The 12,060-nt window shown below is 40.3% G+C and overlaps 2 protein-coding genes across 3 annotated transcripts; one reads left to right on the forward strand and one right to left on the reverse strand.

Moving 5' to 3' along the window:
* Positions 1–1,199: 1,199 nt before the first annotated feature.
* LOC137726555 (GTP cyclohydrolase 1-like) lies at positions 1,200–4,804 on the forward strand. Its single transcript, XM_068465488.1, has 2 exons — positions 1,200–2,004; positions 3,095–4,804. The coding sequence occupies exons 1-2, from the start codon at positions 1,791–1,793 to the stop codon at positions 4,261–4,263; spliced, it is 1,383 nt and encodes a 460-aa protein (XP_068321589.1). The 5' UTR covers positions 1,200–1,790; the 3' UTR covers positions 4,264–4,804.
* On the reverse strand, positions 4,729–7,790 carry LOC137726554 (uncharacterized). 2 transcript variants are annotated; one of them, XM_068465486.1, is made up of 9 exons: positions 7,541–7,790; positions 7,370–7,439; positions 6,888–7,106; positions 6,358–6,539; positions 6,086–6,260; positions 5,782–5,993; positions 5,544–5,669; positions 5,365–5,459; positions 4,729–5,256 (listed from the first exon to the last, which is right to left on the reverse strand). In XM_068465486.1, exons 1-9 carry the CDS (start codon positions 7,557–7,559, stop codon positions 4,924–4,926), a joined length of 1,431 nt encoding a protein of 476 aa, XP_068321587.1. In that variant the 5' UTR covers positions 7,560–7,790; the 3' UTR covers positions 4,729–4,923. The 2 variants fall into 2 exon arrangements, with proteins under 2 accessions (XP_068321587.1, XP_068321588.1); XM_068465487.1 differs by having other exon boundaries at positions 5,365–5,456; positions 7,541–7,789.
* Between the last annotated feature and the right edge of the window lie 4,270 nt (positions 7,791–12,060).

Raw genomic sequence — 12,060 nt, forward strand, 5'->3', positions numbered from 1 at the left:
TCACATACACTAGTACTTTGTATGCTAGTTAGTTTTTAATTATTAGTACTTTTATATTACTATCTTAATCGCTTCCGCACGCGCACATGGCTACGTCACCTTCGTGTGACGGCCAGCACGCCCTGATTTCGGTCGGGGTGTGTCACTTTGACCCTAGTTTCTTGAAATAATTGAGATATAGGGATTCCATGTATAACATCCATGAATCTGTGGAGGGATTTGCAAATGCCAAAGGATTTAGCCTGGGTTAGTTAGAAATGTGGTGCAAAACATTTCGTTTGAGGAATTTGAAACGACCATATACAATGCATTGAAAGAGATTTACAAATGACTCATTTCGACTCCGTCTTCCTAATGTTCTGTAGTGTGTTTCAAATTCATTTTTATAATGTTTTGTAATTCATTTCTAACTAAAATTTTCAAATCTTATTGGTACTTACATATCTCTCATACAAACATAGTCTAGTTCCTTATATATATCTTTTTGGTCAAATATAACCAAATATCTAGTATCAAGTTTTGAAGTTGTGTAAAAAAGTGGTGTCACGAATCCGCTGGTTGAACATAACCAAACATCTCATATTGAAGGATAAAAGTCTAACTTAAGTGTTGAAAATTCTTGGACATTTCCAGCCATTGAGAATTGATTTTAAGTTAGAAGCATCCATCCATTGCTTGGTTCAAATAATGAAAGAGATTGGCCATTTACCACAATAATGGAAATGTATTGAGTCTTTACATGACGGCGTAGGTTCAAACCTTTTTTTTTTTTTTTTTTTTTGGTCAAATGATATATTTTGTTAAATTAACTGCTGGGGTTTGAACGCATGACATTCTGACATTTTTCCATCACTATGGTAAATGAACCACTTGCAAATAAAAAAAGTATATATATATATATATATTTATTTTATATTAGTAACATATTATTTAATTTGTAAATTTAATTTAAAATTTTTATCTTCTTAATATTAGTCTACAAAGAATTTATTAACCATAAACACAGAGCAAAAGGCAAAGTAGAGATCCGAGATCTGCGGTTGGTGGGAGTGGTAATGTCTTCTTTGGTGGTGATGGGTTGGTGAAAGGTACTATTTTATAGAAATAGGCCAATACGCTAACACCATATCTGTTTTCTTTGCTTTTGGTGCTCTGACTGGTATGAGCGTCAAATGTCTATCTCTCTCTATCTCTCTCTGTATGGTCTATATATATGCGTACATATCTGCATTGACAGAAGAGAACTGAGCAGACACAACCGAACCGACCCAGGTCCTTCGGTCCCGTGCAAAAAAACAGAGAGCCACCAAACCCCAATTCACAGCCTCTCTCTCTTCCCCCCTCATGTTGGCAATTGGGTCGGGTCCCACATTCTGATGAGAGATTCCCAAATCCTCAGAGACGAAGATCCACACATTCCTACGTAAGACCCAGCCCTACGTTTCCTTCTCCCATCCCCTTAAGCCTTTAGCCTCCTCCCTTTATAACTTCACTCCTCTCTGTTTTTTCTTCTTCTCTATCCTTGTTTCTGAACTCAATAGTTTGATTTTTTGTTAATTTCATCTGGGTACCTCGGGTTATTGGTTTTTCTCTCTTTGGTCCATCTGGGTAGCTCTGGTTTTGAGTGTTTTTATTGATTCGTCGCGGCTTTTTTGAAAGATTTGATTTTGATTTTCTTCATCTGGGCACCTTTGATTTCGATTGATTTAGCTGTGTATTTTGGGGATTTGGAATTTGGGGCCTGATTTGGGATCTGCGTCGGTGCTGTTTTTGGATTTGGAGGTCCGTCAATGGGCGCTTTGGATGAGGGGCATTTCTGCTCGGAGCTTGAGAATGGAGTGAAGCTGGGTTGCATTGAGCTGAGTTTCGAGGAAGAACCCGAAACCATAGCTATTGAGGATGCTGTCAAAGTTCTCATGCAGGGCTTGGGGGAGGATGTTAACAGAGAAGGCTTGAAGAAGACGCCTTTTCGGGTTGCGAAGGCCCTCAGAGAAGGAACAAGGGGTAATTACTCTCCTAACTTTTGTTTGACAAAGACGATATTTTAAACTTTTCTAATTTGCGGGAGATTCGAATTTGAATTTTACAAACTTTGTTCAGTTCTTTTATTTGCGGGATTTTCTGATTTTTGTTGTGTTATTGTGTGGACCATTGTTCTCAATTTTCGTTCTTTCCTTAGTTTTTGTATTACCTTTGAATTGTTGAGGGTTTTGGGTAGTTGGTTTAGTTGGTAGTATTTGGGTTTAGTTGTCAATCTCTGTTCAATAATTTGGAATTTTCATGTTAGTACCAAACTAGTCGTGTTCCAAGTATCTGGGACTCCATATGAAAAGAGGATCCTGACACGAAAACCGCTGTTATGCAATCCTCGTGGGCCTATATTGGTAGGAAGAGATTGTGGTAAACTTTTGACGTTTTGTGTTACTCTTTCAAGCTGCTGACACTATTCCCATTGATCAAGTTCCTGGATTGACCTTTGTTCTGGAAAATTGTTAGCAATGATACAAAATGCTTCCTACTTGCAGCCGGCTTCCGCAACTTATTGACCTCGAAAACTCTGACCTCAGATTTCAGGATTGCAATTGTATGCATTTTTCGGACCTCCAGTACACGGATCATCTTCTTTTGGAACTTCAAAAACATAGACTTTTCTTTTGGAATGCTGACTCTGTGTAATTTATTGGAAGCTAGATGCTGACCTTATTTTCCCTCCTATTTTTTATTCCTTTTAATCATCTTTTTTTTCTGTATACGCGTAAGTCTAAGTTTATCCATCATGGCTACCAAAAACATCTAGAATTGCTTCTGTTTCTAGGTTGCTAGGGGTGAGGAATTGTGCTCCAACTCTTTATGAGGCTAAGTTCTTCGTTGGCATATATGTATATGTGTGCGTGTGTTATCTCCAAGTTAAGAAGTTGTTCTCAATTGCCGTTTCGGAATTGATTCTTTATGCAGCATGAAGCATGTTTCCTGATTCATTCACCTGCTTTTAAAATGACATGGATGTTATTGGTGGTGCTGATTTCTTTTAAAATATTCACTTAAAAGTGAAGCTATCCCGAGTACTGATTCGGAAACCTTAATTATTTCCCAGGTTACAGACAAAAGGTTAAGGACATTGTGCAAGGTGCTTTATTTCCTGAAGCTGGTCTGGACAATGCAGTTGGTCATGCTGGAGGAGCTGGTGGACTTGTAGTCGTTCGAGATCTTGACCTCTTCTCGTATTGTGAATCTTGTATGCTACCGTTCCAGGTTAAATGTCATGTGGGTTATGTCCCTTCTGGTCAACGGGTTGTAGGCTTAAGCAAGCTCTCTCGAGTAGCTGATGTGTTCGCAAAACGTCTCCAAGATCCCCAACGTCTAGCGAATGAAGTGTGTTCAGCGTTGCAGCATGGAATCAAACCAGCAGGTGTTGCAGTCGTACTCCAATGTTTGCACGTCCATTTCCCAAATCTGGAATCAGTTTTTCTTGACTCGAACCACCAAGGATGGGTAGAGTTACTGGTCAGCGCAGGTTCAGGAGTCTTTGAAAATAAAAATGCCAATATTTGGGCTGATTTTTGGAGTCTGCTGAGATTCAGAGGCATAAATGTGGAGAAAACTCGCGTGAGAGACAAACAAAATCACCATTGGTGTCCATCTCGATCTTCTGCTGGTGCAATTGCTACCTTCAAGATGGAATCTGTCAATCCGGGCATGGTGACTGCGGTAGCTTCAATTCTTAGGTCACTGGGTGAAGACCCATTAAGGAAGGAGCTTGTAGGAACACCTGCTCGTTTTGTGAAGTGGTTGATGAACTTTCAAAATAGTAACTTCGATATGAAGCTGAATGGCTTTGTTTCTGACAATGGAGATAACTTCAAGGAAAAGCACATCCATTCCGAGCTGAACTTGTCATTCTGGTCTCAGTGTGAGCATCATCTACTTCCTTTCTACGGTGTTGTGCATATAGGATATATGTGCACCGAAGGATCCAATCCCATTGGAAAATCTCTTTTGCAATCGATTGTGCGTTTTTACGGTTTTAAGCTCCAAGTACAGGAAAGACTCACACGACAGATAGCAGAGGCAATATCACCACTGTTAGGTGGAGATGTGATTGTGGTTGTGGAGGCTAGCCACACCTGTATGATCTCTAGAGGAATCGAGAAGTTTGGAAGCAGTACAGCAACAATTGCTGTACTGGGTCGATTTTCAACTGACCCTGCTGCAAGAGCCAAGTTTATGCAGAGCATTCCAAACACCGCCGTTTCAGGACGATGATCCTAGTTCATCAACAAATTTTATTAAGATATCTATTTTTCTCACGTGATTTCTTTGCGAGGCATTTGATTATCCATCGTGCCAGCTTGACCGTGATAAGTCGAAGATCAAGGATGTCCTCCGAGCAAATCTCGGTAGTCTTGCCCATTTTTGGTGTTGGCGGGTGTTGAAGTTTTGATTCGAGGAGTCCAAAGTTTTGGTCTTTTATCTTCTTCTACTGTCTGTAGCATAAGCCCTTGCAAGATTCCAAGGCCTGTCTTTGTTTCAAAGATTATGTTTTCTCGGTGCTTTTTTTTGTTGTTCCTTTTCTGGAATACGATGGAAGAATGCTGAATACGAATAATACGTTCAACAATTTTTCAGATTGATTCTATTTATTCATCAACAGAAACACCATTACTACTTGGAGCAAATGTATTTCGAGTGTACGAATCTTTGGGAAATACGCGTAAATACAACTTTGAGTAATCTTAATACAATGCAGAGAATGAACAACATTATCAACAAGGGCGTTCGCTGCAAGCGAAACAGATCGAACGTGCTTATACAGATTACAAAACCATATAAACATACGCACTTAACAGGCGCATATACACAAAATGTCGGAACAACGCGATTATACCGCGTAGGAGTGAATTATAGACACTGAAACAAATTTACTTATTCATCTAACCACAAGTGTCGGATTTTACTCCAATCGATCCTGATATTCTGAAGTTCCACTCTCGGCAAAGGGCTATTGTCAATATGCTCTTCCGCCGAAGGATCATGCTGAATATACTCTTGGAGAGAAGTGGATGAAGGCGGTGAGGGGGGTGATGGGTTATTGTGAACATGTGCTTGCGGTGAAGGGACATGGCAATGTTGAATATGCGCTTGAGGCGAAGGGCAGTAGCCGTGCTGAAGAATATTAGCAGGAGCGTACATGATCATTATGGCAATGCTGAGGAATAGTAGCAGGAGCATACATGATAACAGCGACAAAGTTTCGACCTGCATGTAATTAACCACAATCAGCAAACCAACAAGGTACTGGAAAGATTTGGGAAAGATCATAGCAAACAGATGACAGATTCCATCAGTGTTTGCAAAAGTACTGACCTTTCTTTTACGAGGAAGATTTTTCTCCGCATGCTCAAGTGAATAGCGTATCATGTCAACTATTGTCAACTGAGTTACCGCATCACTGCTTTCTACTAGCACAAAGAGAAACATCAAATTTTGTAAAAACTAATTAATATGAAAACCGTAATGGAGAAGGGGATAACTTCAAGGGTCACCTGGGATGTCAAAAATTTGTGTTGTAGGAGGAATACCAAGCAGTTCTCCCAAATGGACACGAACACGAGCACGTTCATCAAGTGAAAGTAAATCACCATGTGTAACAACAAGAAGGGGTTTATCATCTGGAAGAAAAAATGGAGAGGTAGTGACTAAACACCTTAAATTCAAGCTTCCAACACTTCCCTTCAAATATTGAAATAAAGATTGAGTCATAAAACTTCAACATCCAAATACCTTTAAATGCCAAGTATCGAGATTTGAAGGCTGAGGCGATCATTTCATTATATTGCGTCTCTGCATCTTCATCACTTTCCATTGATTTCAGAACTGAAAGACCATTAACAACAAATATGACAAAATTAACGTTCTTGATCTCACTGGACAGATAACCATCATCACGATCTTTGTACATCATCATGTTCCTCAAACTTGGACTGTCTGAATCCCTGAGAGTCAATTGAGATAAATTAAAGTGAATGAAAGTAAACAAATTCATAAAGCCAAAATGAGACGGCTGTACAGACTTGGAAATGCAGACCTTACAACAAGCTCCCCGTGACGAACACCATGTTCCATCCAATGCTTCAGTATTTTTATGTTTTCAGGTGAATTATCAGACAAACTACGAGTATCATAAAGGCAAAAAGAACTCGAACATCTTGGTATCATATATTCATGGAGGAAAAAGGTTCCGTCTCCAATAGATGAATTATCTGGCACAATGAAACAATACAGGTTAAGCTGTGGAACATACATAACTAAGTTCATTTTAAAATAAGCGTCTTTCATGATTCACAACTGAAGCCGTACATGATACTTGGGCTCTTTCCGAAGCAAACTTGTCATCTTCAAACACCTTTGAGATTCTATTTACAAGACTGCTCTTTCCAGATCCTTTTGGACCAACCAATAAAAGTGTTGTTGTATTTGGCACATCATAGTCCCTCGGTTTCACAGCACCTACTCTATCAATCCACGCACCGGGGGTGTAGCTGTTAAATCCATGAGACCACATCACTTCAAGCAAACCATATAACCAATCTAGCCAATATAAACAATAAAAAGTCGTAAACACAGAAGATATCCTATATCGTTAAGTCCTAAAATGATACCAAAAATAGGCCTTAATTTCTGAAAATTCTACAACATCATTCTCAACGAGTTATTGTTCCACTATACTGATCACATATAGAAAAAGAGCATATCTTTGACACACATTACAAATAACATGCGTACAGCCCGAGGGATTTCAGGACAAAACATCTTGCGAAGTACTGGAATCGTTCTGATATGCACATAAATCTTAAACCGAAAGGTCTCGTACTAAACAAATATTATACCTCAAGATTTTGCTCTTGGCTTCTTCCAAATCTTTGCTTCGAATCCGCAAGTCATCATAACTTTGCAAAATCTTCCTATAAACATTTTCCATCCTCTGATCGGCTTCAAAATCCAAAGAAGCGGAAGAAATTTGACTTCCCACTCCGCAAAATTCTTGAAAACCCGGCCCAGTTTGTTCATCCACTGCAGCATCCTCCATATTCATGCTCACACCATTTCTGCCCCATTGAAAAACCAGAACCCACTTTAAAGTTTCAAACTTTCACAAACAGACATAAATTTGATCAGACTTCTACAAACCCAATTTCTGTTTTCGCGTGTATTACGCTACAAACAAGAAATTGAAACATGATTTCCGAGAATCTAGTCCTATAGTTCAAAACCAATTTTGATCATGTCTGTTTCATCATATTTTCTCAGGAACCAAACGGGAAGTAAGAAAACGAGAGAACGAATGGGAGTATGGGAATCCATGAGGTACCTTAGAAGTTGTGATGAGAGTTGGGAGGAATCTTCGCTGAGTAAGGAGTCTTCTTCTTGCTCCCCAGTAACTGTATTTTTACCATTAGAGAAATAGTCGGTTATTAACTTTACTTACCCAAATCACATGTGACAAAGCTATATATGGCTTATGGATGAGCTGATAACTCACCTCTGCCATCGCCACCCATGTCGGCTCGCTGGAAGTTGCAGTCTTCAGAGAAAGAGACAGTGTGAGAGAGGGAGGAGAGGGAGAAGGAATAAAGGCCTCGTTTGTTTTAGGTTCCATTCATGACTACTACTTCCCCATCTAAAATCCGTAATGAAAATGTCAAATTAACTAAGGAAGGTGTTAACTCAATTTCTTTAATTTTTTTTTTTTTTTTTTTCCATTCTGAATTATTCAACTTTTTATTTCTTCATTACTGACAAATGAACAAGCTTAAAAAGTAACTAAATTAGCAGAATGTTTTCAAGGAAGGAAGGATTGATAGTTTAGAAACCAGGTTGACAAAGACGGCGCACCTGCCACGTGTTGGGCATGACACCGTTGATTGATGTTTTCCTTTTAATTAATCTTTTTTTTCATCTTAACAGTCAAACTGGATGCGCACGATCCGGTTCGGCCAGTTCTGTTAACCTTTAGAAATGTAGTGAGAGAGAGAGAGAACTGGAGAGGCTTTAGAGAGAGAAGTAAAGAATGGAAAACTTCAGTGTATTAATTTCTTAGCAATTAAGCAAATACATTCATTCAATAGTATTTATACACTTCTCAATACTTCTAACAACCTAACTAACTAACTCTCTAACCTTCATACAAGTGGCATAATCTCAGCCACACAACTTATCTCTATCATCCTCCCTTAATCGCATGCTTGGATCTGGAGCACTGAGTCATTTGGTTAAAATATCAGCAAACGGCTCATTTGAGGACACAAACTGCACTAGAAGCTTGTTTTTGGCTACTTTCTCTCAAACAAAATGCACATCAACCTCGAAGTGTTTGGTCCGTTGATGTTGTACTAGATTGAAGGACGATGCTCTAGCTGAAAGGTTATCACAAAACAACACAAAAGGTGCAGATATGGGAAATTGAAGAAAAGCAAGAATTTGTTGAATCCAGTCAAGCTCTGCTACTGTAGAAGACAAAGCTCGATACTTAACCTTAGTTGAGGAACTTGATACGATTTGTTGCTTCTTGGAAGACCATGAAATAAGGTTATTCCCTAAGAACACAACCAATCTAGATGTAGTGCATCGATCATTAGGATCACCTGCCCAATCTGCATCACTAAAAGTATGTAATGCCAAATCTCTTCGTGAGTAAGAAACACCAACATCCATGGTTCCTTTCAAGTATCTCAAAATTCTCTTTACTGCAGTGAAATGAGAAACCATGAGATTCTGCATGAACTGGCACACTTGATGCATAGAAAGGGCAATATCGAGCCTTGTGAATGTAAGATATTGTAAGGCACCAACCACACTTCTATATAATGTTGGATTAGAATAGAGCTCACCATCATCCTTTAGTAACCTATTGTAGGGGAGGCAGAGTGTATCACAGGCCTTGGATTTAATCATTTATGTTTTAACAAGTAACTCCTGGATATACTTTTGTTGTGACAGAAACAAGCCATTGGTAGTCTTAGAAATCTGAATCCCCAAAAAGAAGTGAAGAAGACCTAAGTCCTTGATATCAAATTCAAAAGTTAAATCAGTGATCACTTGTTGTATCTCAATGGTTGCACTCCTTATGATGATAATATCATCAACATATAACAATAATATCACAATATTGGATCCAACAGTTTTAACAAATAAGGAAGAATCAGAATAAGTGTTGTGAAATCCCAATTTAGGCAGAGTAAACCTATCATTCCATGCCCTTGGGGCCTGCTTCAATCCATAGAAAGATTTGTGCAACTTACACACTAATAAGGGAATATGTGGATCTTCAAAGCCAGGTGGTTGAGCCATGAACACTTCCTCTTGGAGAATGCCATGTAGGAAGGCCTCTTGACATCAAGTTACCTAAGGGACATGTGCAGCAAGTGTTAGAGCAATCCTCATTGTGGTGGGTTTAACAACAAAACTAAAAGTGTCATTATAATCAATAACAGGTTCTTGACTGAATCCTTTAGCAACCACTCTGTCTTTATGCTTTGCTATTGACCCATCTGAATGTCTCTTTATTTTGAAGACCCATTTGCACCCCACTAGGTTCTTATTAACTAGTAATGGAACCAAACTCCATATACCTTGACATGTAATGCATTAATTTCCTCTTGCATGGCTTGAAACCAAACTGAACTCTTAAGAGCTGATTTGTATGTTGAGGGTTCACAGAGAGACAGATCAACATCCTTAGAAGCAGCAAGTGTGGACAAAAACACCTTTTTCTTACTGATACCACTCTTACTTCTAGTCTGCATAGGATGAAGATTGAGCGGTGATATGGAATGAACCACTTGAAATGTATCAGGACTATGGTCAAGTACCACAAGGATATGATTATCATAAATTGCACTAGTAATGGACTGAGGAGGCTGCTGTGTATCTAAGAATAGTGATGGTGATGGAGATATGTGTGGACACAATGCAACATATGATGAGTGGAATGATGACTGAGTATGACTTGGAGAATGAGACAATGAAGAAGGTATTGAATTTGTATTAGTGTCTTGGGGTAGTATAGTGACTACATTCGGGGATGTAACTTTAAGGGGAGAAGGTTGAACTAGGGTTGGGCACGGGCCGGGCCGGGCCGAAATTTGGAAGAACCGGACCTACCCGTTTTAAAATGTAACGGGCCGGGCCGGGCCGGGTGTAGGGATTTTAAAATTGGGAACCGGACGTAACCCGGCCCGTATCAAACGGGCCGGTTCGGGACGGGTCCAATACCTTTTTTTTTTTTTTTTTTTTAACATCATTTCTCCGTCGATCTGCAACCCCCCGCGTCTCCAGAACCTCGACCTGTCCAACAACTCCCTCTCCGGTCCGCTTCAGAAAGACTACTTGAAGAACTGCAAGCAATTGCAGCGGCTGATCCTCGCGAGAAACAGATTCGACGGAGAAATTCCGGCGGGAATTTGGTCCAGCATGGAGAATCTAAACCAATTGGATCTCTCCTCAAACGAGTTAACCGGATCGGTGCCGAACGATTTCAGCGAGTTGAAGTCTCTGTCGAGCGCGCTCAACCTATCGTACAATCACTTCTCGGGAAAGATTCCGAAATCCCTCGGCGATTTACCCTTGACGGCAACGAGAAGCGCCACCTCTGTAATCTCTGTCATCTCTGTTCTTGCACTTGCATCAATGGCGGGTTCGGGAACCAGGATTCGGATTCGGGCGACCCGAAAAAGGCAGAGAGGGGAAAAGGGGAGGGGGATCTCGTCGCGATCGACAAAGGGTTCACATTCGAGCTGGACGAGCTGTTGAGGGCGTCGGCGTACGTGCTGGGGAAGAGCGGACTGGGGATCGTGTACAAAGTGGTGCTCGGGAATGGAATCCCGGTGGAGGTGAGGAGGTTGGGGGAGGGCGGGGATCAGAGGTATAAGGAGTTCGCGGCGGAGATTCAGGCGATCGGGCGGGTGAAGCATCCGAATGTGGTGAATTTGAGAAAGGGTTGGAGTGTTGGAGAGATCGAGAAAGGGTTGAGAAAGGGTTGGAGTGAAGCATCCGTTGATTATAATATGAAACGGGCCGGTCGGGGCCCCGTTTTTCTGAGGTGTAGGAACCGGCCCGCCCCGTAAATAACCATGCCCCGGCCCGCCCCGCCCCGTTTGTTCCCAAAAAAAAAAGGACCCGGCCCGTACCCGCCCCGAACCTACACTACCCGCCCCTACCCGCGGTTCTTCTACCCGTTTGCCCACCCCTAGGTTGAACATCAAAATTCACAGAACATGATGATGTGGGATTGGTATATGCCAATAAATCTTTCTAATGGAATTCCTGTTCACTGAACACAACATGCCTAGAAATAAAGACTTGTGCTGAGAAACTGCATAACAAATGAACCTCTTATATTTGGATGCATAACCCAAAAATATACATTTTGTTGTCTTGGGTTGAACTTTGGTAGTGTTATATGGTCTGAGAAGAGGGTAACAAGCACATCCAAAAGTTCTTAAATGTTGAATCATTGGAACTGCACCATACAGGGCTTCAAATGGAGATTTATTGGATAAAATGGGAGTATGCATCCTATTAATAAGGTAAATGGCTGTTTGACATGTTAAAGACCAAAACTTAGGAGGCGTTTGAGCTGTTTGGAGTAGTGTAACTGAGGTTTCAATGACATGTCTGTGTTCTCGTTCAGCCATGCCATTTTGTTCTGGAGTGTAAAGGCAGGATTTTTTATGTGAGATGTCTTTTTGTAGAAGAAATGACTGAAGGGATTTACTTATGTACTCACCATTACCATCACTTTGCAATATTCTTATTGTTGCATAAAATTGAGTAAGAACATAAGCTAGAAACCAATAAAAGTAACACAAAGATCTGATTTATTGATCAAAATGAAGATCCAAGAATACTTGGTACATTCATCAATAAAGGTAACATAATACCTATATCCATCCATAGATACACAAGGTGAGGGACCCCAAAGATCACTGTGCACCACTTCAAAAGGAATGACAAATTTATTGAACTTGGTGAAAAAGGAAGTTTGCATAATTTACCTTCTAG

Source organism: Pyrus communis, chromosome 2, assembly GCF_963583255.1.
Source record: "Pyrus communis chromosome 2, drPyrComm1.1, whole genome shotgun sequence".
NCBI classification, from domain to species: Eukaryota; Viridiplantae; Streptophyta; class Magnoliopsida; order Rosales; family Rosaceae; genus Pyrus; species Pyrus communis.

Coding starts and splice junctions, on each gene's coding strand:
- LOC137726555 (XM_068465488.1), top strand. CDS start 1,791: ATGGGCGCTTTGGATGAGGGGCATTTCTGCTCGGAGCTTGAGAATGGA. Junction 2,005..3,094: donor CCTCAGAGAAGGAACAAGGG/GTAATTACTCTC, acceptor ATTATTTCCCAG/GTTACAGACAAAAGGTTAAG.
- LOC137726554 (XM_068465486.1), bottom strand. Junction 5,994..6,085: donor CACGGGGAGCTTGTTGTAAG/GTCTGCATTTCC, acceptor ATTGACTCTCAG/GGATTCAGACAGTCCAAGTT. Junction 5,670..5,781: donor TCGATACTTGGCATTTAAAG/GTATTTGGATGT, acceptor TTTTTCTTCCAG/ATGATAAACCCCTTCTTGTT.